Here is a 25,832-nt window from a genome sequence, read left to right on the forward strand (position 1 = left end):
TCTGAAGATATCTGTTGGATGAGAGACTATGCTCCCTGGTGCTGTGGTGAGGAGACCTGACAGGAAGGAGGGGAAACACTGGTGGCCAGTAGAATACTCAAGAGGCTATTGTGTGGTTTCCAGGTGAGAAAGATGGAAAGCAGGCAGTTGCTCAAACAATGAAAAACACTGTATTTATCAGATGACCCAGCAATGTTTCTCGTAGGTATATCCCCAAGAGAAATAAAAATGTAGGTTCATAGCACTATTGTTTGTGATGGCCAAACGGTGGAGGGAACTCAGAATGCCCATCAACAGATGACTGGATAAACACTGTGTGGTGTAGCCGTACAATGGAATATTACTTAGCCATAAAAAGGAATGAAGGAGTTCCATGTGTAAGAACATGGATGGACTTCGAAAACAGTATACTAAGTGAAAGAAGTTAGACACGAAGGACCACATTTTCTGTGATTCCATTTATATGAACTGTCCAGAATTGGCAAATCTATAGACACAGGAAGTAGATTGGTGGTTACTGGGGTCTGGGGAGAAGAAGAAATGGAGAGTGACCATTCATGGGTACAATTTGGGGGATGAGGGGGGTGATGAAAATGTTCTCGAATTAGATCGTGGTGGTGGTTGCACACCCTTGTGAATACATTTTAAAACACTGAATTGTACACTTTAAGTGGTTGAATTCGATAGTATCTGAGTTATATCTCAATAAAGCTATTTTTTAAAAGGTGATGAATGCACAAAGATGGGTGAGGGTGGACTCAAGATGGGATCCCCAGACTTTGGAGACTGATGGCATGTGAGGGGAGGGAAAGAGAGAAACACTCTGGCTGCCTGGTAGCTCAATCGGTACTGCTTTTCTTGGTGATCCTTTCACTCATCACAAAAATACTTTGACATTTGATTTCATGGATGCTGGGGGTACAAGCTCAGGTCAACCACACATTGAAAATGGAGCGGATTTTTCACGAAAAGGATGTGGGAACGTTTTAATGAGGATGGCTGCCCCAGGTCGCAGTCCATGTACAGAGAGAATCGTGGTGTTTCCGTCACTTAGAAACTTATCTTAGTTCTTTGTACACATATAAGGGTGACTTCTGGTAAAGTCAAAAACACAAAGCACGTTCTTTGTGCTGATGAGAAATGAAGATAGAAAGCAAACAAACAGAAAAGACCCAGGAACACATAATTCATTAACATTAGATATCAAGTTCTTGTGTCATTCTGAGAGGAGGGTACATTTTAATCTGGTTTTAATTATAGTGACAAATAATGAACATGCTTTTGTCTTCAAAGGAGAATTCATGGCTGGAGCAGAAGTCAATTTTCCTCATGGGATCCTCAGATGAGGAAATTCCCTCTGGCCCCAGGGGCCACCCAAAAAACATACTCTCTTATATTCACAATATCTGATTTCCAAAGTTATTGACTTTTCATTCATTCATCCCTTTATTTATGTAATAAACCATTTGCTACTATACTCATTTGGAGCTATGAAGATACGTTTCCATCCTGGCTCTCAAAGAGTTCACAAATATATGGAGAAAACAGAAAAAAAAAATATTCAATGCCAAACCCTATAGAAGAAGCATTCAAGGGCAATATGGAGGAAGGTGGGCACAGTAAGACGCGAGTGGTCTCTTTTAGGGTACCCCTATAAACCATGCTCTGGGGGCATTAGAAAGTGAAATAAGTACCTTGGAGCATTATTTTCTTTTCTTCTTTTCAAGCACCATCTAAAGTCTGTACTAGAATAACCTGGGGTTATTCTCTTGGGATTTCTCAAGGCTTGGGTTAGACCTCAAGTCCAATCAACCAAAAGCCAAGTGGTTTTGGTGGCTCCATGCCCTCCACCAGCCCCCTCCGCTGGCCCTGGCTTCCCATCAGGGGAGACAGAGAGGAGGCGGGTTTTGTTTCCCAAGCCTGCACCTCCTCCCCACGCTCTGCGCCCCCGCCCTCACGCTGTGTAGTCATCTTGGCTCCTTGGTGTGGGAGGATGTTCACCACAGGCTGGTCTGAGCCCAGGCTCCTCACCCCTCAACACTCCCCCACAGCCCTCGCGGTGCCCGGGGGAGGCTGCACTGCCCAGGCTGCTGCCTGACACAGGTCCTCCGTTCCCAGGCCCTGCGGCCCCCACCTCTTTGGCAGGTGGCCCATCATGGTTGACCGACAGTGAGTCTGTGATTGTTTTTCTCTTCCTGCTCAGGCAAAGCCAGGGTGGATGTGTGGAGGGAGAACGCAAGCTGTGGTCTTCCTCACCATCCCAGGGCCCCACCCAACTTCCTGGCTGCTGGCTTAGAGGCCAGGAAGGAGTTGCCAAGCCATCCCCTCTGAAAAACCAGCTTGTGACCAGCAAACTGAACAAATTTAATATAGAAGTCACCGAGAGAATAAACGGAACCCTGCGGACTGTGTCATCTTCACAGAGTGACTTCTCCCAGTGCTTTCAGTTCCCAACCCAATTAGAACCTGGCTAATTAGTTTTGTGCTCTGCACAACAGTTGGGGGAAAAGGTCACTTTGGTATATATAATTTTCTTTCTCTTTCTTTCTCAGCCTCAGAACTTCCTCCAAGGAACAAACATTAACCTCTGGTTCTCAGAAGCAAAACAAGCCGAGTCACACACTTCTATGAATTCTCTCCATCAGCCGATGAGAAGCAATAATAGCAGTAGCCCTAGCTATTGCTTCAGTACAGGTGCCAGACTCTCTTCACAGAGCTCGGCTATAATGGAGACTCCCAGAGACATGGGGAGCCCAGTGCATATCTAAGTAAACGACATCTCAGCAAGGATACAGAAGAGAAGGAATGCTGTCTTGTGGCCAGAAGTCAGGAGAGCCAGGATTTCATCCAGGCCCTGCCAACCCTATCGTGACTTGGACAAGACTTTCTTTCCCAGTGGAAATTCCAAATGAGTTATTAGCTATAATGATAAAATACATGTCAGTGAATGATTTGATTGAAACTGAGTGTTTCTACAACAGAGATGATACTCTAGCAGGTATATTGACACCTCCCAGAGTCTCCCAAGATGGAAATGAGAAAGAAACCAAATGTCACTTTCGGCTACCAAGTGCCAGGCACTGTATTGGAGCAGTGCCATGTGTTTTCAAATAGAATACCTTTACAGACATGCGTACAATTGTAGACGTCGAGGATGGTAGTTCTGTGGTCCTTTGACATAGCTCCCACGTTTTATAGAGGAGAGACAGAAGCCTGGACAGGCAAAACAGCATTCCCAAACTCCCCTGAACATCTTACCCATCAGAATTAGTTAAGAGGAGGTGTAAGTACAGGCTCCCTTAGAACAATGAGAAAAGTCCTGTCTCTGAAGATGTTGTCAAGAAGAATTCCTTAATGCAATAAGTTATGTAAGGGTACCTGGCCATAACAACTTCATACCAGTAACCGTCAAAACACAGCACGGGGCCAGACCCAGCTCTGTCACTCTTTCTCATCCCTGTCATCATGTCTCTGCTCTCTGTCCCTGGAAGACACCAACAATGGGCAGACTTTAGAGTCCTGACTTTATTTTTCCCTGTATCTTTAGTCCTGCCCTTTTATTGGTCTAGGATGCTGTTTCTCTTCCCAACTTCTGGTTGCATAACACAAGAAGGTGTGCCAATTCTGTATAGACAAAAATTTTGCAATAAGGACACTTGCAGTGAGACTAGATCACTGGATTTGAAGGAATTAGATGACCAGCCAGTTAGATTTTATTTTTAATAGCTGGAAAAGATCAGCTATTGCAGAATGATGACAGCATTCGTCATGTGGCACCTTTCTCTGTTGTTTTAGGGGAGCACTTCTGTCCTTAAACTGGGTTCAACAAGACACACCTTTAAACCTTCAAGAGAATATTCCATTCCATCCAAATCAGTTGGTTCTCACAATAGGGAGAGCAGTGAGAATGAGACTACTGAAGTGAGGCGTCCTCCATCATGGTGAAGTCTAGCGAAGTCTCGGTGAAGTTGTTTGGAGAAATTTTATTCTTTCTCAGGTGCAGCTGAATAATTAATGTGCATTCCACATGTAGTAGATTCCCCTGGAGATATGAATAGATACCAGTGAGGAAAAAAATAATACTCCATGAGAGTATCACTTCTGGGAAGCAAAAACATAAACTATATTAAGTGCTGGGGGTGGGAAGGGCATATCAACAGCAACAATTTACGTTTCTGCTCAGATTCTCTAGTGTATTTCTAACTGAAGCAGGAGGAAAACAATGTTGGTTCTTTTTGTCACCAAGAAGCTGTTCCGCATATATTCTAAGGGGTTGGTGTTCTTGTTGTATCTAAGAGGCAGAGATAGATTTGTGCCTGGAATATATTGTAAAGAAATTCAAGAATCTAATGTTGTCTCGGCCTTTCCCACGTCCTCTGGGGCTACTAAGAAAGGTGTGCACTCTGTACATAAAAATGGATGGATGGATGGACGGACGGACACACAGACGGAATGACATATGGATGAGCAACAGGAGTTTTTATCCTTTTATCCACCCAACAAGCACAAAGCCAGACATACAACAAGTTATCCATAAGTGAAGACCTGACACTCAGTGATGCCAATAATGGGTCAACTGGTCACTGCCCTTTCAAGTCTTGGGCATGAATGGAACTCAGAGTCATCTGATATACTTTGACATTTATTCATTCATCAGAACCAAAGAGTTCAGGAGTCTTGTGGGTGTCTTCATGCATCAGTGAACCACATGACTAGGTACTTGGGCATAGTTTGAGGGTCACTATTACGCCAAGATAGTTTCTGAAAATTCTGCCATTAGTACGATGAAATCTGAGAGTGGGGCTAGGGGCCAATAAAAAAAAAATTTGCCTTTTTCCATGTCTGTCATGAGATAGTCTAGGGAAGACAAATCCTAAGACTCTTGCTGGGTACATCCGTTTCCTTGCTGAAGGCACTGCCCCCATCAGACCTGATATGTCCCCATGGCCTGAATCACCATGAGTCCATAATTTTCAAGTGCATTAACCTCAGAGTCCCAATATTTATGAAGAGATGATACCAAAAGAACCAAATTAGGACCGAAAAATAAAAGTCTGGTGTTCATGATTCATTTCACAGAGATATCTATCCCTCCCTTGGTGCAAGTTTCTGTTTGAATCACCTGAGCAGGTCATTTTTTTAAAACAATATGAAGCCACAGTTACCACTGTGATGTTCACAATCCTCTATAGAGGAGAAGGTCTAAAAATATTGTATGTCTTAGTGCTTTGTGCCTCAGGGTGTGTTCTCTCCTTCTTGGCCAAAACCTTTCTAGAAAGTATTCTGAATCCCCTCCTCTCTTAACTGTGATAGAAATGGAATCTGTTCCACAATCATTCATGTGGGACCTAGAAGCCACGTGCTGGTATGAGTTAGCATGAACCAGGACATAGAGAATAAGCATAAGAGCCCTGGCTCAAGATGCTCACAGAATCGTGAGGGAAATAGGTCAATAAAAAGGCGATTACAAAGGCCAACAGGAGGGGTCCTTGTGACGGAACTCTTCTGTATCTTGACTGTGGTGGGGGTGGTCCCACGAATCTACACATGTGATAAAATTGCATGTTATTTCTTTCAACTGCTTGCGGGTCTACAATTACCTCAAATTAAAAAAAATAAAAATATATAATTACAGTGTACGGTCACAGGTGACATGCCAGGGGACTCTTTGGGTAGAGTGGAAATACACCACCCTTCTTGGATTAGGGAGAAGCATTCAAAGAAGGCCTCCCAAGGAGGGGGCTCTCTCGGGTATGAGTCAGCCAGGATGAAAAGTGGGGCGTGGGAAAGGAAATGCAGTGCGAGCATCATTTGACCCTGTCTCTCTCCTTCAAGCCACCTCTCTTCCTAACCTACTGCTACCTCCCTGTTTTAAGACACCTTAGAAAGGAACGTCTGTTTTCATCTGTAATAGTCACACTTTCTCCCCCTGTCTTTGCCACGTCATTTAATTGTTGAAGACACTGGAAAATGTGTCTCATAGCGTTTTCCATATTCCGGATTTGAATTACTGCTGCTTCATGGGGTCTGCATGATTTGCCTCCATGCTATGTTGCCTGGGAACTAGGAGTTTTGTTATTCGTGTCATTGTCCTCATCGTCATACTCATCATCATCACTACATTATTACCAGATAGTCCCAATGTTGTTGAAAAGATAAAAATGTGAGTAATAGAGAGCTAGCTTCTAGAAGTCTACTTCTGCTAACATGTAACTTTAGACCAAGCCTTTCCTCCCTGTGACATAGAATCTCATGTTGGTACACCCATGTGGAAAGCGATTCCAATACAAAGACAATGCATGGACTTGTGCAATAGCCAAGAAGGACCGGCACGACAGCTGTGTTCAGCACAGGGAGTTTCTGGAAACAGACCTTTCTGACAGTAAATCCCAATAAAGTTATGGTTATCCACCCATATATCCAACCACATATTAATGACTAAACTCTTAGCCATCTCAAGGGAACTGAAATCAGATGACACCAAGATGGTGGAAGGAGGCAAGATATTAGCAATTCTGATTGCAGATGTGAATGTAATTTCAGGGACGTTATTCTAATTGTTTTTATGCTTTGGTTAAAGGCCTCACATAGCAGTGGGCTATAAGGTGGGAGGCAGAAGTGAAGGGAGAAAATCTAAGGTCATTTATTTGCCTTAATATCTATGCTGCAAGAAGGTCAGGAGAGGGAATATGCTCATCACTAAATTAAACACAAAATCTTCACTTCTCAGGGTCCCCTGTGCACTTCAACACTCAAGACCAACCTGCACCCAGGTCAGTCAGTGCACATTTGTGTGTAGCAAACACCAATTTAGGGATAGTTACAGAAATTTCAAAAGTGTCAAAGGCATCTTTTAAAAAGAAGGAGAAAAGATTGAGTTACGAAAGCTCTGTGTCATTCCCATTTGCCACCTGCGTCCTTATCCACCTGTCTGTGAAACAGATTTCCTCGGATCTTTTCCACCTAGAGTGTCCACTAAGATAGTCTTAGGGGCCCAGGTTCAGCCTAACATCTGTAAATACCCACCACGCCTGGAAGCCAGAGAGCTGTAGGTCTAGAAATTTCAGCTCACCTGATCTTTCCTCCAACTGTCTCCTTTTAACCATGTGCTCTTCTTGTGTGACCGAAACAAACATAAGAATGTAATGATAACAAAGTTGCCATGCCAGAAACAAGGTTCTTAGATCAAAGGCTTCACACTGTACACATAAAATGATTCATTTGGTCAGCTGGTCGACATTTATTCAACCCCTTAAATGCTTCATGCTGGAGAAAGATGTTCTTGGGATGGATACAAAGAGTGACCTTGGAAAAGCCCCGCTTATCACTGTACCTTAGCTTCCTCTTCAGGCAAATGGAAATAACAACACCACATGTCTCAGAGGTCTGTTGAGATCAGTGAGTTAAAACTGAGAGCAAGACCTGGATGAATAGCACGTCCATATTGGATGTTAGTAAATGCTATCGTTTGAGGGCGGGCTCCATGCTGTCACGGTGGGGGATGGCTCCTCCATCACACTCAGAGGCTCAGAGAATTCCTCTAGTCCCTGCCCACCCCAGTTCTGAGTCAATCAGCATATGCCATCCTTTGCCACAGAGATTGGTTTAGGGGTGGGTGGATAACCAAACGACCCAGACCAATTTAACCCAAACCATGACTTTGATTTGCCCTGTTGGGGACTCAGATGGACTCCCATTGGACTGAGCCGGGGGCAGGAGGAGGAATTTAGATCTAGAGCTGCTGCGACAACCATCGTCCTCCCATAGGGAGCCCTGGTCTGGAGGCCAATCAGTAGAATGCAGGAATGACGGATGGAAGGAAGCCCGTTCCAATGACATCATACGACTCCTGCCCATAGTCAGGCCTGAAACCAGCTCTGTCCCTGCACCTTTTGGTCATGTGGACCAGTACATTCCCTTTTTGCTTCAGCCAATTTAGGTCAAAGTTTTTTCACCTACAGCTCAAAGAGGGCTGATTGGTACTTCATTATTCACTGCCAACGGAGACTCAAAGAGCTTCTAAAGAACTCCTCAGAGATCGCACAGCAAGTGAGTAGCAGCACCCCACCTTGAACCCTGCTCTGTCTGCTCGCGACAACATGCGGCTCCCCAAAGCTCCAGAAGGCTCCAGAAGCCAGGTCAGGCTACGACTGCGGGGATCCACCAATGAAAGGCAGGAACCTGGGAGGGCTTCTGGAGGCAGCGGCACTGTATTCACAACTAACCTTTATTAAATGCTTATTAGATGCCAGTCGCTGTGCTGTACTTCATGCGCAATCTTGCCTATGTGCTGTGCTTTAAAGAATGAGCAAGATTTGGGCATGTGGAAATGGGGGCGGGCTGGCATTTTTATTTGATGATTACCAAATCGTGTCCATGTGCCTTGAAGCCTTGGGGAGGGAGCTGTGACTCAAGGCTGAACAGGGCTAGAAAAAGGACAGCACTCCTTGCGTACACCCTTCATTCGTCCACAATTTCATCCCAGCAAGATGTATTGATTTCCACCTCCGTGCCTGGGCCCACACGTCCTCAACCATGTTTTCCATCCAATTCCATCTTGGGGAGATTTAGGCTAATGAGTGAACAAGATAAGCATCCTGGTAACTGAGGGATGGGCCATTGGATTAGTGAGAGGTGAACGTACGAATTGTCTTATTGCAACATAGCAACCAGCCACCCAGCCCCTATCCAAATTGTGTTTTCTGGGACACCTGGCAGCACATATTGTGTGGGTTAGTACTTCAGAAACGAGGTGGGGAATCCGAGTGTTTGTTTAGTCACTTTCGTTTCATGGCATGTGTTGAGTACTTACTGTACGCCAAGCACTGTAGTAGGTGAAGGAGATGGGAGATGAGAGGGGTTGGCCCTCACGTTGGGACAGGGTAGGTGAAGCACCGACGTGGCACCATGACGACTTGAGAAAGTGCGCACAGAGATGGACTGCGGAACCTGCCTTGGGACTAATGGACACAAGGACTCAGATAAGGCTTTTAAGAGGAAATCCAAGATCTGAAGAAGAGCCCACATTAGCCAGGGGACAGGACAGAGGGCAGGGAAGATGGACAGCGATGGAGTCCCAGGTGAGCGAAATCATGCAAAGACTCAGGAGCAAGGAAAAGAAAGATCTACTCAAGGTTCAGGGGGTACCTACAACTACAAGGCAGAAGCATAAAAGACAGGAGGAGGGAAAACATCTCCTGAGTCCCTAGCACGCGCCAAGCCCATTAATGGAAACTGTGTGCATAGAATATTGGCACAGGCCTTGCTTGGCACATGGCATTAGGCGTCATCCTTTTGAGCACTTACTGAGGGCAGGATGCCCATGGGCCAAGCGCTCAGGACACATACTCATCATGGTCACAAAAACCCTCTCCACCTTTGACCGAGGAGGAGACTGAGGCCCAGGTTGATCGACCGACTCGCCCAGGTCTCCTACCTGGGATGCCGCAGGAGTCACACCCTTGTTGGTCTGGTATCAAAATATAGCATCGCCTGAGTATGTGTTCTTTCCCAGGGACCCTCAGAAATCCACAATTTACCTCCTCACTGCTCTGCCACCAGAGGCTCTAAACATCATTAACCGAAAACCACAGCATCCTCTGGCCTGGAGATGCTAGAGCGCTTGGCCCTGTCATTCTGATCCCAAAGATATTCTGACTTCACCATTAAGACCCATCAATGTTCTGCAACAACCCAACGTATCAGCTTTGTCTGTGTGTATGGGTGTCTGGTCTGTGTTTCCCTACCTACATTCGACCTCAAAGGGCTGAGAACATTCCCTCCATGCAATCCAGGATATTTTTTAATCTCTGTGTGCAGTCCAGTTCTTTTGAGTTGGAGGAAGACAGTGAAGCACTTCACTAAAGCCAGAGGGTGAATCTGCAGGCTGTGTCCAGGCCAGCCCACCCTCCCCCCACCTCAATCTGCCAGCACCCACATCACTTGTCCCCAGTCAGCAACTCTTCGTGGAGCCTGGAGTCCACAGGCAGTGACGCTTGCCTAAGGAGTCCCATCATTCCTCCTGAGCCCGGACGATCCTGGGCTGGGTCTGCTGAACCAGCGGCACCAAGCCCTTAGGCGGACCCAGACCAGAGCTGGCAGGTCATAAACAACACACAGGTTCCTTCCTGTTCTCATTCCCAGGTTTCTCTAAAAAGGGGCGAGATGGGAGCCATGAAGGGCAGATTCTGCAAAAGCCTGCACAGTTTAGGTCCTGTCAAGAGAGACCAGCAGGAACCAGCTGCAGCTCAAAGGTGGACACTGGAAACTCTGAACTCTTTCTGTTCAAGAAAATGCCGCAGAGCCTCCTGGCCTCAAAACCGGCATCAGGGAATGGCAGGGAATTTGGTGATCTAAACAAGAGAAAAACCAGGGAAGAAAGAACAGTTTTCAGAGAAATTTTTATACATACGCAGAGCTCTTCTGCTTAGTTTTTCTAGGTTACATCAACTTTTATTGGTCTCTGAGGTCTCAACTTTGAACAACCACTATACATTTTGACAGGTCAAAGGTTTACAAAGATCAGGGCAGGTGACACATCAAACAATGAAGTAATCTGCCCTCTTGGACAGAGAGCTTTGCCTATACCATAACAAAGCAAAGGTTTTTTTTTTTTTTTTAGAAATGATTAGAAGGGTGTATACAAGACATCCAGATGGGGTAATTTAGTTTCAAATTACCCCAATTACCAAATAGGCCAATTCACTTTTTTTTCAGCTTTATTGCGGTAAAATTGACAAACAGAAATTGTATATACGTAAGGTGCACAACGTAATGTTTTGGTATATGTATACATTGTGAAATGATTATCACAATCAAACTATTTAAAATATCCATTACCTCACATAGTTACTATTCTCTCTCTTTCTCTCTCTCTCTGATAAGAACACTTAAAATCGTGCCTTGTATCAAATTACAAGTATACAATACAGTATTGGTAACTATAGTTACCATGCTGTACAGTAGCTCTCCAGAACTTACTCATCCTGCACAACTGAAACTTTGTACCCTTTGACCCATATCGCCCCATTTCCCCCATCTCCTATCCCTTGTAGCCACCATTCTACTCTCTGCTTCCGTGAGTGTGACTTTTTTAGATTCCACACATAAGTGAGATCAGATGAGTACCATATTTGCCTTTCTGTGTCTGGCTCGTTTCACTCAGCATCGTGTCCTCCTCCTTCATCCATGTTGTCCCAAATGGCAGGATTCCCTTCTTGTTTAAGGCTGAGTAATATTCCATCGTGTGTATCATCCCATGTTTTCTTTATCCATTCACTCGAGGGTGGACACTTCAGTTGTTTTCACACTCTGGCTATTGTGAAAAATGCTGCAATGCATATGGGAGTGCAGATATCACTACGAGATATTCATTTCGCTTCTTTCGAATATATACCCAGAGGTGGGATTTCTGGATCATATGGTAGTGCTATTTTTAATTTTGTGAGAAAACTTCATACTGTTTTCCATAGTGGCTGCACCAAATTATATCCTCACCAACAGTGCATGAGGGCTCCCTTTTGGCGACATCCTCAACCAGTGCTTACCTTTTGTCTTTTTGAGAATAGCCATCTTAACAGGTGGAAGGTGATAGCTCATTGTGGTTTTGATTTGCATTTCCCTGACGACTAGAGGTGTTATAGGCCCATTTCATTTAAAATGTCCACTAGGGGACTTGAATAATCCAGTGGGTCATTTTGTATGATTGGGGCTGGGAGGGACAGTCTCTCCTGGGGTGCTACGGGGCTTAGTCCCTTCCAATGCTGTTACCAACAACTCAGGGAGATGGTAGGAAGTGCACAAAAGAACCCGCCATTTAGGGAGCTCCTCTTGGGCCTCACTCCACAGGCACAATTGCTAATCCTGATGATATCCCATTTTGCAGGTGAGGGACCTGCTTCAGAGTGGTTAAGTCGTAGAAAAAGTGCATCAGTTTCATTTGCAGCTGGCACCACACTAGGAAGCAAATTAAAACTAGTCGATGGCACTTTCTAGATCCACAGAGATTCAGACAAGCAGGGAACAGGCTGAACCTAACGAGATGAAGCCTACTGGGCATGGTTGTATGTTTCTGCGCTTAGGTTTAAAAACATAAGCACACAAATACAGGATGGGGGAAATGTGAGAAGAAAAGGCCTGGGGCCGCACACGATGAGTCACTGTGTTACATGTCTGCTGGAGAGACTCATGCAATTATGGTCTGCGTGAGGAACAGACTTGGCTCCAGGTGGCGGAGGGCGGTGTTTGCTGTGATGAGAGGTTCACACCTGGGAATCTGGGTTTAGTTCTAGAACCTGAAACCTCTGAGGGGGGCAGTATTCAGGTGAGTCCATCTGGGAGTCAGCAAACAGGAGGCAAGGGCACTTAAATGTTTTTCAGGCATATGTGGAAATGCTAAAGGCACTGACCACGTTTAGAATGAAAAAATGAAAGGCAGGGAGAGGGTGTCATATTGTTTGACTTCTACTCCCCAGAGAGTGGCCTTATGAATGTATGAAATCAGGACTCGTGTACAGAAGAAAGGGATATGACTTCCTATTAGAAAGACAAAAGCTTTTCTGACCTCCTCAAGAACTGGGGGAAGATAGATGCACAGAGTGTAAGATAAAATTGATAGGTAGTGAGCACCCTGTCACTGGAGGTGATCAAATACATGCTGTTGGGATCACGCATGGATTTTTGTGGGTGCCAGGCACTTTGGTTTCCATGGACCCCTCCCTCCATAAAAATTAATTCTATTTTATGACTGTGTTGGTGTAATGACAGATATAATCCATGCTAGATTATATTCATTTCTTTCCCTCTGATTTTAAAAGAAACTTAAATGTTTTCCCAGGACCCTAACAGTCTCATGGATCCTAGGCTCAATGTCTGCTGTGCCTAGTAAAATCAATCTTGCATGCTGTGACTCACGTGCCAGAACGTTGCAAAGAAGATTCTGACCATTGGTTGGAAGGACGGTGTTATGGCCAGGTCTCTAAACTCCCCTCAGTCTGAGATCCTATTAGGCGAATTCTGCCAAAGAATAGAGGAGTGCCCCAAACTGCTTTTGGAGGTTGTTAAGGTGGATGTTTTGCAGGGGACACAAGAACTGTGTACACACTATGATTCCATTCTGTGAAAAGTATACGTACGTGCCCCAGTTGTTATAGATGGTAACCCCTGAGACCAGGATTAGAGGACTGGGGTGGCGATGAGGAATAGTGGTTCTTTTGTTTGATATCCTCCTATGCGTGTCTTTTTCAAATGTTTAACCAACGACATACTCATGTATCCCCGTTATAAAGTAGCTACATAAAAACACTAGCGAAAGGTCTATGAACGTGACTTTAATTTTTATAGTGGCGAGGGTTGTTTAGCCCGAATTCTCTGTTCTTTCTCGGATCGGGAACACTATCAGGAGGACTGATGCTAGGAGGGTGTCACCGGGCATGTCTGGCGTGTTAACAAACAGACCGACATGTGAGAACGCTCAGCAAAACCCATTATGCAACCAAGAACTAAGATATAAAACAGGGCCACAAGGGGTCCCTTTCCTCAGGTTCCAGCCAAGAAACAAATTCAGAAACACACCAATTCAGCAGTCAGCAGCACCAGCACACTTCTCCCGGTCATCACACAAGTATTTAAGTTGGGTCTGTGTTTTCTAGAACTCCAGGTTCCATTTCCCAGGTCGAATGGCTGCTAAGTGCCTCTGGAACAGGCCCTATGAATCACCCCATCTCCCTGGGGTAAAAGAGACCCAAACTTTACAGAGCTAGTACCTCCGACAGCCAGTCCTCTGAATTGTCATGCATAAAAGACACAGCCTGAATAAACGTGTCCTAATATCAGGTCCCTTTTTTCATTTCTGCCTTTTCTTTCTTTTTTTTTTTTAATCAGTTCTGATTTCAACACAATAAAAATCTTTGAAGGGTTCAATGCTTTCGAGACAAATTCCCTCATGGGTGTAAGCTGTGAATAGGATCAAAAGGGATGACAATAGAGGAGTGAATCATAAGCAGTCCCTAATTGAAGGAAAAGAGAACACGAAGAAGACGGCTACACCCTGAAAAAGGGAAAGAGGGAAAAAAGACAACGATAGAAATCTGTTGATGTAGAATGGCAAGAGTGGGAAAGGGGCCTTGTCGTTTTGTATCTCTGTTGATTGCCCTCAAACCAAAAGAAGTCCTTTCACGCAAATGTTCATGTATGCACAAAACTATCTATTAATTGCCTCCCGTCTTCCAGGCCAGAGTGGGTGTCTTTCTCAGGGGAAGAAAGGGAAGGGAGCTGGAGTAAATTTTGGGAGACCTGCCCAGGAATTCTCACTTGAGAAAACATCTGGGGTTTTCACATTTCTTATGCAAAACAAAGAAGTATTTTATGGAATGATATGTATAGTGTTTTAGGGTAGCAGTCTAGGGAAACCAAACCAAACAAACAAACAAACAAAATCAACATAAAATAAACAAACCTCTAACTCTGTCAGCGTCCTTCACTTGCTATCATGGTCCTTCACAAAGGTATAGATGAAGAATGACAGGGTTTGTCAGGATCCACAGTCCATGCTGAGATCCTTCAGAAAGCAATCTAAACAGTATATGAAGAGCCCGGACCGTTCTTTAGCACCTTCCCCTCTCCCCCACCCCAGGCATACACCCCCATCTCAATGACACCCCCTGAAAGAAACCTACCAATCTCACTTGTCTATATTTTCTTCCTTCTCAAGATTACCTCCTCCTCTTGCAGCCTAGCTTCCCCCAAATCAAATACGAGTTGTTCTCTAACTGCACCGGAAAATCAGAATTTATTATACATATGTTTGTGTTCCACTTAATAAAAAAACCTATATTTTAAGATAAACTTTGTTAGTAATTCATGAAGTAAGTGACTATTTATGCTAATCAGGCAGAAATATAGTCTCAAGCATAATGCATTACATAAATTTGAATGCAAAATGTTCAATTATGAAGCAAATACAGGTAATGCAAATAATAAATTACCTCTAATAAAAATTATAAAAGATGTGTCTTCAAAGAGAGAGCGGCTTTAACTTACAACTGTGAATTGCTTAAAGAGAAAAGAATTAATAAATGCTGAATTACTCTGATGATTATTTAGCACATAATTCACCTATTCATAACAACTCCTAGCAATCAGACTGTTGTTTCACATTCTCCAATATGAGACAAGACTGTTTCCTCAGCAATTTTACCCTTATCAGATTATCTCGTCTGATTCTATTAATTTTCTTCCATGAATCTGCTAACAGTGATTTGTGATTTACTTACCCTGTTAACTAAAGACTGTTGAAAAGGATTTATCTAACACTAGACCTAACAACAGTACATGCCCTATCATTCAGTTACTCTGAACAACTCTTGTCTCAAATCACTCTAGTTGGTTTCACAGTGAAATTTAGTGGACTCTGGTTAGTTCTGCACCATAAAATCAGCTCCTGGAGAAACAAAGAGAACAGACACTACACTTGACACATTTTATTCTTTTCAGATTATACATGTCTGATTTCAACCTGATATACCTGAGTTGTTATAACTCACTATCAGGAAAAGTGTATTATTTTTGACTTTTAATCATTGTAATTTGGACATGAACAGAATTTTTCTTCTTTCTGCATGAAGTTGTTGTATATGTACTGACGTGAAGCTACAATTGTGTTTTGGATGCTATGGTTTTGCCGTCTTCTACATGATTCGACTCATGCCCTCCTCCCTCCCAAAATTCTTCTATAAATATTCACGGCTTTCAGAAACTTTAATGCTACTGGTTTGAATCGGTCAATAATGACAAACGCATGGTTTCAAAATTACTCTATATTGTTCTACAGAGATTACTAGCGTGTATATATAGCAAAGGGATATTAAGCAGTAAGAAAACACAGTTCATATTGTATTTGGATTAGATGGGCTTGGATGGAAGTGAAACAAACAATGCTAGCAAAGAAATCTAAAGAAATGTGGCCTGCTGTAATTGTACAGAATCAAAAACCTGAATAGTACTAATTAAAATGAGAGAGCTCAATTGTTATCAAAGAAATGCCACTAACAGAAAACTGTAAATGTTTAGACACCCCTGTGAATCACAAAATAATGAAGTAAAAAAGGACAAAAATGAGAATTAAGTTATAAACCCGACAGCACTATTGCTATACATCTAAAAAATAATTCCAATCCTCTTTTTTCCAAGAGAAAATGGAAGACTATCAAAGACTCTGCAATAAGAGAAAGAAAAACACCATAGCTTGACAGCAGTGTACAAAAATAAACCATAAAAATTGTGCAGATAATAATACATTGAGCTGCCCAAACATAGGCATTTAATTTCTAGAAGTGATATCTAATTGCAACAATTAAGTGCACAACCATGAATCTATATCGTATGCTCTTTGTCATTAGCAAACTTTGTTTATAAATGTTGTTTATAAATGTAGCAGTTTCACTGTTCCTGGCCAAAAATACTTTCATGAGAGGCAGGGATCATATCTTACAGCTTTTTTAAAGAAATGTGGTCCAAAAGGATTTAAAACAACTATCATAAACAAAAAAAAAAAATCATTTCTTCCTAAATTCATGTTTTACATGAAAAATATAAACTTCTGAATTGGTGGCTAATGATAAAATAGGCCTAAAAACCTACTGCTATGAACAATGCTAAATGACACAATATGTTTATATAATTTAAGCAGTGGATTTTCTTCTGAATAAATGAACTATAATCCCTTAACTTCGTTACTAGGTAAAATACTGTTTAAGAGGTGGAAAGCAAAGGAATTCTGTTAGCTTGCATAAATATTGACATAATCTTCGCTCTTTCTTTTCCAAACTGGTAATAGACATACTTCATTTCATCCCTACAAAGTACTCCCATAAAAACCAAAACTACCCTTATAAACAGCTTCTCTGCAGTAATGATGAAAAGAAAAGGTGCTTTTCTGGAAAATACCAACAGCGCTGGCCTTTTAGGATTGTGATGTGCCTACAAACCTTTTTTGGGGGTGGGGGTCTCTCATTAGGGACTCTGGGGTCTGCTGAAAATGAAGGCTGCTAGCATCAGAGAAATGCACACAAGTCAAGTCTGGTGTCTGAAGCCAGTAACTGACACCTAAGGTCTCCTTATAAATAGTAAAGTATGCTGTGGGGTGGGGGAGAGCATTCTGAAGTGCAATGTTCAAGAAGCTGGCTTAATATATGACTAAGTGTCAGAAGTCAGGTTTTCTGAGAATTACTTTTCAGATAAACAACTTTATAGCACTGCACTTAATCTTACTAGAGACATCTCATTTATCACTGAATTACAAGTAACTTTAATTCTATTGATATTGCCATAAAGCCCGTTGGAAATCCATCCTGGCACTTTTAAAGGGTGTGGGGCCCTGTTACATGGGATCCACTTGCTAAAGTGTCTCCGCCAGAATTATACTCCCAAGGCTTTTGTGTCCCCTGGTTCTGTTGTCGACGATCAAGGGGGACAGTGTGGAAAACGTGATTCCCTCATCTGCCGGCACTGTCTTCAGCCTCTTTCCTCCAAGGTCGGGTTCTCCTACAGCACTCAAACTAACTTTGGGTGCCTCTTTCCTCCTCCCACCTTGGGAAACCAGCTTCTTTTCCCTTCTTCAACAAAACTGGACACGGATCAATTACAACTGACCTTTGCCGAAAGGTGGCGCTGTTGAGGTAAAAACCAACTCGGTCCAACAATAGTTTTCACTCTTCGATCCTTTTGCAGTCTTTTCATGATTTTTTTTTAATGCACCCTTCTAGCTTCCCCCCTCCCATAAAGTAAATATATAGATAGATATAGATATATCTATGATTAACACCAAATGCATTTCACTAATTGGAGGAATCGGCAGTCCCAACATCCAAAGCAAGCGGGCTGGTCTTCCAAACGCAGGGTCCGCTCCGCACACTCGAGCTTTCCCGCAAATAAATCTCAGCTTCTCCGACTTGCCTATCGCTTTAAAATCTTAGAAACAGAGTTGTTGGGTTTTTTCTTTTCTTTTTTTTTCTTTTCCTTTCTTCTTTTCTTTTTTGCAAAAGCTTTAAAAGAATCGATCTAGAAAATTAAACAGTTATTAGCATCTGCAACGGGGAGGGGAAGAAGCAGCCCCCCACCCCACCCCCACTCTGGGCTTCCGGGCTTGTCCGAGAAACGAGCGGTTTAGAACTTAACCCTTCCAGGGGAGCTGGCAAAGGCTGAGGTATTGTTTCCCCCCCTTGTTGCTCGCTACGATCCAGTCCGAAATAATTAAGTGAAACGTAAAAGTGCAAAGGGCGCTCAGGACCCTGATAAACAGGAGAGAGAGGGAGAGAGGGAGAGTGGGAGAGAGGGAGAGATGAATATGAATCTCAAAGGCCAAACTCGAGCCAGAGTCGGAAGCCAGAGCGGGGCTGACCTGACTCTGAGCTTTCCCGGAGTTAACTCGCGTAGGCGTTCGCTCCCCCACCCAGAAGGGCACCAGACGCCAGCCGGCAGCGGGTCCCCGCGCTTAATTGGCTCTAAACAACTTATTTCACCTCCTTTAAAAAGAGGGTGATAAAACAGCCTCTCTTTCCGCGGACCTCGCACAACCCCAGCGCGGCCGGGAGGCGTCCTGCGCACGGTCAGGACCGCTGCACCCCCGTGCGCGGGCACCGGGAGAGGGACGAAGAGTTGGGGCCAAGTTTGAGCTCCGGGCACAGCCAAGCCTGGGGGAGGAAGGTCCCCCGGTCAGACACCTGGGTGCCGAAGGTGGAGCGAGGAGGCAAGGCTGCCAGGAGAATTCAAAATCCTGAGCTTGGGGGGCAGGCAGAGGAGGGCAGTCAGGCCAATCCTCGCAGAGTGAGTGGCGGGCCAGCTGGGGCTCCGGAAGGCAGGCCTCTCTCGCGCTCCGAAGTAAAGCAAACCGTCCTCCCGATCCTCCCGCGTTCCTGCAGCCCCTCTGGAAAACTCCTTCCCTCTTGCACCAAACTTTACGCCCGGCTTTGCTCTCCCGGGGAAGTGGCGGCGCGGGAAGGGTTAAGCCTGCCCGTCCCAGCTGACAGTCAGCTGATTGGGCCCTGATTGACAGCTCCGAAAAGTTTCCTGTTTCTATACTATTATATGCCAATCGCGGCCGCTCTCGCCGCCTCCCATTGGCCAGGAGTACCAGTCAATTTCCCATTTGGGCCTGACGTCACAAGTGCTATAAAACTCAGCAATTGCTTTAAACTCTTCTTGCTGGATCAGAGGCTTTAAAATCTTTTTTCATCTTCGAGCTGTAGCTCGGGCTGCTCCTCGGCTCGGTCTCCCCCCTTTTGCTCTCTGCCTCGCCTTTCCCTCGGACTTCGTTATTTTGCTTTAAAAAAAAAAAAAAAAAAAAGCAAGAAAGAACTAAACTCCCCCTCCCTTTCCTCCAGCGGGCTGCACCTCTGTCTTGCACTTTGCACGGAGAGAGCGCGCAAGGGAGAGAGAGAGAGGAGAGGGGAAATTTTTTTCAAAAAGAGCCAGGCAGAAGAGGAGGCAAGAAGCATGAAGTGTTAACTCTCGCGTGCCGAGGCCCGCGCCGCCCGGACAGCCGCCCGCCGCGCCTCCAGCCCCGAGCGGCCGCCGAGCGCGCCCCGCTTGCAGCCCAGCCGGAGAGGCGAGCCCTCCTTATGCAAAGGGTGCAGCGGAGCGGCGAGCGGGGGACGCCGCGCACCCGGCCAGGCTCCTCCGGCTTCGCCGCCGCCGACACCGCAGTCCGCGGAGGACCTTTCCGAGCCTGAAGCCGCCGGCTCCGCGCGCACGAAGGCGAGCAGGCGAGGAGGGGCCGGGGCGAGCGAGCACCTCGGCGTGAACAGGAGGGAGGGAGGGCGGGCGCGGGGGGCGCGGGCAGGGCGGGGGGGTGTGTGCGCGCTCGGAGATTTCGGGCCAGCCACCGCCGCGCGAGCTAGACGCGCCCCAGCCCGGCAAGCTGGCTCACCCGCTGGCCACCCAGCACAGCCCGCTGGCCCCTCTCCTGCAGCCCATCTGGCGGAGCGGCGCCGGCGGCGGCGGCAGGAGAATGGCATCAGAACTGGCAATGAGCAACTCCGACCTGCCCACCAGTCCCCTGGCCATGGAATATGTTAATGACTTCGATCTGATGAAGTTTGAAGTGAAAAAGGAACCGGTGGAGACCGACCGCATCATCAGCCAGTGCGGCCGTCTCATCGCGGGGGGCTCGCTGTCGTCCACCCCCATGAGCACGCCGTGCAGCTCGGTGCCCCCTTCCCCCAGCTTCTCGGCGCCCAGCCCGGGCTCGGGCAGCGAGCAGAAGGCACACCTGGAAGACTACTACTGGATGACCGGCTACCCGCAGCAACTGAACCCCGAGACGCTGGGCTTCAGCCCCGAGGACGCAGTCGAGGCGCTCATCAGCAACAGCCACCAGCTCCAGGGCGGCTTCGATGGCTACGCGCGCGGGGCGCAGCAGCTGGCCTCGGCGGCCGGGGCCGGCGCCGGCGCGGCCCTGGGCGGCAGCGGCGAGGAGATGGGCCCCGCCGCCGCCGTGGTGTCCGCCGTGATCGCCGCGGCCGCCGCGCAGAGCGGCGCGGGGCCGCACTACCACCACCACCACCACCACCACGCCGCCGGCCACCACCACCACCCGACAGCCGGCGCGCCGGGAGCCGCGGGCAGCGCATCCGCTTCGGCCGGCGGCGCGGGCGGAGCGGGCGGCGGGGCCCGGCCAGCGCCGGCGGCGGCGGCGGCGGCGGCGGCGGCGGCCGGCGGGGGCGGCGGGGGCGCGGCGGGGGCAGGGGGCGCCCTGCACCCGCACCATGCCGCCGGCGGCCTGCACTTCGACGACCGCTTCTCCGACGAGCAGCTGGTGACCATGTCGGTGCGCGAGCTGAACCGGCAGCTGCGCGGGGTCAGCAAGGAGGAGGTGATCCGGCTGAAGCAGAAGAGGCGGACCCTGAAAAACCGCGGCTATGCCCAGTCCTGCCGCTTCAAGAGGGTGCAGCAGAGACACGTCCTGGAGTCCGAGAAGAACCAGCTGCTGCAGCAGGTCGACCACCTCAAGCAGGAGATCTCCAGGCTGGTGCGCGAGAGGGACGCGTACAAGGAGAAATACGAGAAGTTGGTGAGCAGCGGCTTCCGAGAAAACGGCTCGAGCAGCGACAACCCGTCCTCTCCCGAGTTTTTCATGTGAGTCTGACACGCGATCCCAGCTAGCCACCTTGATAAGTGCTCCGTGGGGGTCCGACTCGGGTGTGGGCTTGCTAGTTCCAGAGCCCTGCTCCCTACCACCTGGCCCCCTCCCCTACCGAGTTTGCCCCCCCACAGTTGCCCCCCACCCTCCTCACACACACATCCTGCTCCGCGTTGGTGGTGGTGGTGGTGGCTGTTTTTAAATTGGGGAGGGAATGGATGTCTGGCTCATGGATTGCCAATCTGAAATTCTCCATAACTTGCTAGCCTGTTTTTTTGTTTTTGTTTTTGTTTTTTTACACACACCGCCACCCCCCACTTGCACAATGTTCAAAGATCTCAGCAGAGTTCTTCATGCTCACCTTTGAAGCCTGCATCATTTACATATTTTTTTTTTTTCTGTTTCTTCTTCAGTTCATGAGCTGGTGTTCCATTTTCTGTGTGTGTGTTTTTGTTTGGATTTTTTTTTTTTTTTTAATTTTACTTTTTGGAGCTTGCTGTGTTGCCCTTTTTTCCCAACTTCCACCCTCACTCCCTCTCCACCCATCTCTTCTGAGATAAAAGGAAAAAAGAGCTAAGTTTTTTTTTTTTCTCCTCCTGAGTTCTTCATGTGAGATTGAGCTTGCAAAGGAAAAAAAAATGTGAAATGTTATAGACTTGCAGCGTGCTGAGTTCCATCGGGTTTTTTAGCATTGGTATGCTAAAATAGAGAAAAAAAAATCCTCATGAACCTGCCACAATCAAGCCTGCATCAACCTTCTGGGTGTGACTTGTGAGTTTTGGCCTTATGATGCCAAATCTGAGAGTTTAGTCTGCCATTAAAAACTCATTCTCATCTCATGCATTATTATGCTTGCTACTTTGTCTTAGCAACAATGAACTATAACTGTTTCAAAGACTTTATGGAAAAGAGACATTATATTAATAAAAAAAACCTGCATGCTGGACATGTATGGTATAATTATTTTTTCTTTTTTTTTCTTTTTTTTTTTCTTTTGGCTTGGAAATGGACATTCGAAGACTTATGGCATGGCATTCATACTTTTGTTTTATTGCTTCATGACTTTTTTGAGTTCAGAACGAAAAAGTGCAACCCTAGAGCCTTCTTCCCATGAAAGTTTGCATCTGCTCCAAAACTGCTTTGAGTTACTCAGAACTTCAGCCTCCCATTGTAAATGCACTGAAGGCATTCCTTGTCAAAGATGCCAGAAAGGGTTAAAAATTTAACATGGCAAACATTAAAGAACTCTTCATGTTTTCTTTTTGATAAGAATGACACCCCACTTTGGGGACTCCAATTGTGCTGTTGCCGAAAGCAGTCTAAAATTTATTTTTTAAAAAAAGAAATCTGCCCCGTTATTTTTGGTTTGGTTTATTTTTATTATTACTTTTTTTTTTTTTTTTTTTTGGCTTTTGGTCATTGTCAAATGTGGAATGCTATGGGTTTCTAGTATATAATTTAATTCTAGTTTTTATAATCTGTTAGCCCAGTTAAAATGTATGCTACAGATAAAGGAATGTTATAGATAAATTTGAAAGTTAGGTCTGTTTAGCTGTAGATTTTTTAAAAGATTGATGCACTAAATTGTTTACTGTTGTGATGTTAAGGGGGGTAGAGTTTGCAAGGGGACTGTTTAAAAAGTAGCTTATACAGCATGTGCTTGCAACTTAAATATAAGTTGGGTATGTGTAGTCTTTGCTATACCACTGACTGTATTGAAAACCAAAGTATTAAAAGGGGAAACACCCCTGTTTATATCTGTAGGGGTATTTTACATTCAAAATGTATGTTTCTTTTTTCAAAATTAAAGTATTTGGGACTGAATTGCACTAAGATATAACCTGCAAGCATATAATACAAAAAAAATTGCAAAACTGTTTAGAACGCTAATAAAATTTATGCAGTTATAAAAATGGCATTACTGCACAGTTTTAAGATGATGCAGATTTTTTTACAGTTGTATTGTGGTGCAGAACTGGATTTTCTGTAACTTAAAAAAAAATCCACAGTTTTAAAGGCAATAATCAGTAAATGTTATTTTCAGGGACTGACATCCTGTCTTTAAAAAAAAAATGAAAAGTAAATCTTACCACAATAAATATAAAAAAATCTTGTCAGTTACTTTTCTTTTACATATTTTGCTGTGCAAAATTGTTTTATATCTTGAGTTACTAACTAACCACGCGTGATGTTCCTATGTGCTTTTCTTTCATTTTCAATTCTGGTTATATCAAGAGAAAGAATAATCTACAATAATAAACTGCATTTTTTTTTGATTCTGTACTCAGTTTCTTAGTGTACAGTTTAACTGGGCCCAACACCGCATTAGAAGTATAAAATGCATCCTTTTCTCTAGAGGAAGAATTAATGGAAGAGTAGGGAGGCAATAATTCAGGGTGAAACATAGGCTGTTTTGTGAGGCGGGAGGCTAGTCCCTTTTAATAATTAGGAATATTTAATATAAGTGTAAATTATGACCTCTCAAATTTTACCTCCCCCCCCCCCCCCCTGCCCCAAAGTTTTAAGTTTTCAAGTGAGTTGAGCTATCATTGCCCTCTGGTGAAAACAAACAAAATTCCCAGCCATAGAGCAGGGCCTTCTCCGCACTGCCCTGAGGTCTGATCCAGCAGGGTACCCATCTAAAGGCAAATAAGCCAGGAAAGTAAGGAATGGCAGAGGTGACTTAGGCGCATATGCATTTTATGGTAAAGATCAACAATTCTTCCTTTTTGGCTAAAATTGATTACTTCTCCTTCTTCCCTTGTACACCATGATTTTCTTGTTAGCAAGGCCCAACAAGATTTAACATCAACACTTTGGACAAATCAAAGTTGTTTGTTTTTTAACTTTGAAGGTCATTTATTTGTCTTCAATAGGAAAAAGAAAAATCCATCCCTCACTTACAGAACTCCAGGTACATATCTGGGTTTAAAAGGTGTTATTAAATGGTATTTCCCTGTGAATATTTAGCGAAGGGCTTCTCCCCTGAGACAAGCTGGTAATGCTTTCAGATCACCTTCGCTCCTGAAATACACGCCAGAAAAATAATGCCTTGGTGGAATAAAGGCTGTGCTTTGATTTATTGGTATCTACCCCCAAAACAGGCTGTGTATCTTTGGAAAGTCTTGAGTTACCTTAACTAACAGCACTGACCTATTTTAAAATGACACAAATTCGTGCAACTCTTGGTCAACTTCCCCTAGAACGCTAGTAGAATGTTAGACAAAGCCAACCCTGTTTTGCAGATAGAGCTAACCTGATGACTTTTGTTTTGTTTTGTTTTCCTTTTTTTTTTTTTTTTTTTTTTTAAAGATAATATTGCAACTCTTGAACGAAGGCCTCATTTTGAAGAAAACAGGTTGTGCTTGGTGCTGATGAGTTCTGGCCAGTTTATCATCATGTCTTCCTTCTCTTTTTCACAGACAGCGCCTACCCTGTACATTTTGACCGTCCCTTCTGTGCCGGTTTAGATAGGGCTCCTGAATCCACACTTAATTTTGCTTAACAAACGTCTTAGTAGTAAACCTACTTTCATGTGCTGGATGTTAGCTGTTCTTCTCTGCTTCAGAGATCCTTTTTCCCCCCTTCTGATCCCGACGAGGAATTAGGCAGAAATGGAGATGTTCCCTATGCAAAAAGCTTAGCATCAGATGACAGATTTCAGGCAAACACATTGTCAAAAGAAGAGTGACATTCAGGATGGAGTTACTGCAATTATCTCATGCGGACTGCGACATGGGGGGATCATACGGTGGTGCAACAATTAAGCGTTTTGATAGGACCTTACAAGCAGTTCAATATAATAAGTAGGCTTTGGCCCCAAACATGAGAAAGCAAAGTAGAGAGGTGCTGACAAAAGTGGGGTTTTGGTGGCCTGGCTTTAAGAGAAAAGCTTAATGCCTAGTAAAAGGCATTTTTAGAAATAACCATTACTAAAAACTTTGAAGTGTAGTGTGAGTGGGAAGACAAATACATGTTTTTTGAAACAGATAAATCCTAAATCCTGCCTAAGTGCCCTTATTACAAATAAGTCTCTAAATTAAAAAAAAAAAACATATAAGGAAATCAAGCTTTTCCTTTACACTACATTTGAGTCTTTGTTTAAATAGTGTTAAAATTCCTTTCATTCCAATTACAGAACTGAGCCCACTAGCAACTTGGAGCCATCAGTGGGATACGCCACATTTTGGAAGCCCCAGCAACGTGTACTTACCAGTGTATTCACAAAATGAAATTTATGTGAGAACTGTACATTAAATATATATTGGTAGTAGTAGTAGTATCTGCTGTCGTAGAATACAACCTGCCCCTGACTTCTGTTTAGTCTCCTTTTTAAAGAAAAATGTTGCATTAGAAAAGAAGGCCATTAAATATATGTATAACCTCCATACTAATTAACTATGCCTCTTGTCTGAGTGTTGTCTATACAGACCCACAGGAACGAACACTGGTGCTTCTCACTTTACGGTGGGCAAAACTGAATAGGTGAGGTTATTTTCAACCTGTAATATTGGTTTTAAAAATCCACTGAAATTTAAAAGATAGATGATAGATAGACAGACATTTATACGGACGAAAATTTCCCAGAAGATAACAGCATTTTTAAAGCATATGTAGACACACATATACATTCTAAATAGTAGTTTTTCATGCTTCATTGTTTCTCTGGCAGATAATTTTACTTTGAAGGAAAAAA

General features: G+C 44.6%; 1 protein-coding gene and 1 long non-coding RNA gene across 2 annotated transcripts; one reads left to right on the forward strand and one right to left on the reverse strand.

Annotated features, from left to right (window-relative positions):
* Positions 1-7,216: 7,216 nt before the first annotated feature.
* Positions 7,217-17,995, reverse strand: LOC141567481 (uncharacterized). The gene is made up of 3 exons (XR_012490122.1): positions 14,456-17,995; positions 11,128-11,329; positions 7,217-10,352 (listed from the first exon to the last, which is right to left on the reverse strand). It is a non-coding gene; the product is annotated as an uncharacterized LOC141567481 (long non-coding RNA).
* A 1,270-nt stretch (positions 17,996-19,265) lies between these two features.
* MAF (MAF bZIP transcription factor) lies at positions 19,266-25,534 on the forward strand. Its single transcript, XM_019753635.2, is given in 4 exon segments — positions 19,266-20,660; positions 20,663-20,703; positions 20,705-21,132; positions 25,275-25,534. Coding segments are annotated over 4 exon segments (1,218 nt in total). The 5' UTR covers positions 19,266-20,005; the 3' UTR covers positions 25,369-25,534.
* The last annotated feature ends 298 nt before the right edge of the window (positions 25,535-25,832 follow it).

This window comes from Rhinolophus sinicus, linkage group LG11 (genome assembly GCF_036562045.2).
Source record: "Rhinolophus sinicus isolate RSC01 linkage group LG11, ASM3656204v1, whole genome shotgun sequence".
NCBI classification, from domain to species: Eukaryota; Metazoa; Chordata; class Mammalia; order Chiroptera; family Rhinolophidae; genus Rhinolophus; species Rhinolophus sinicus.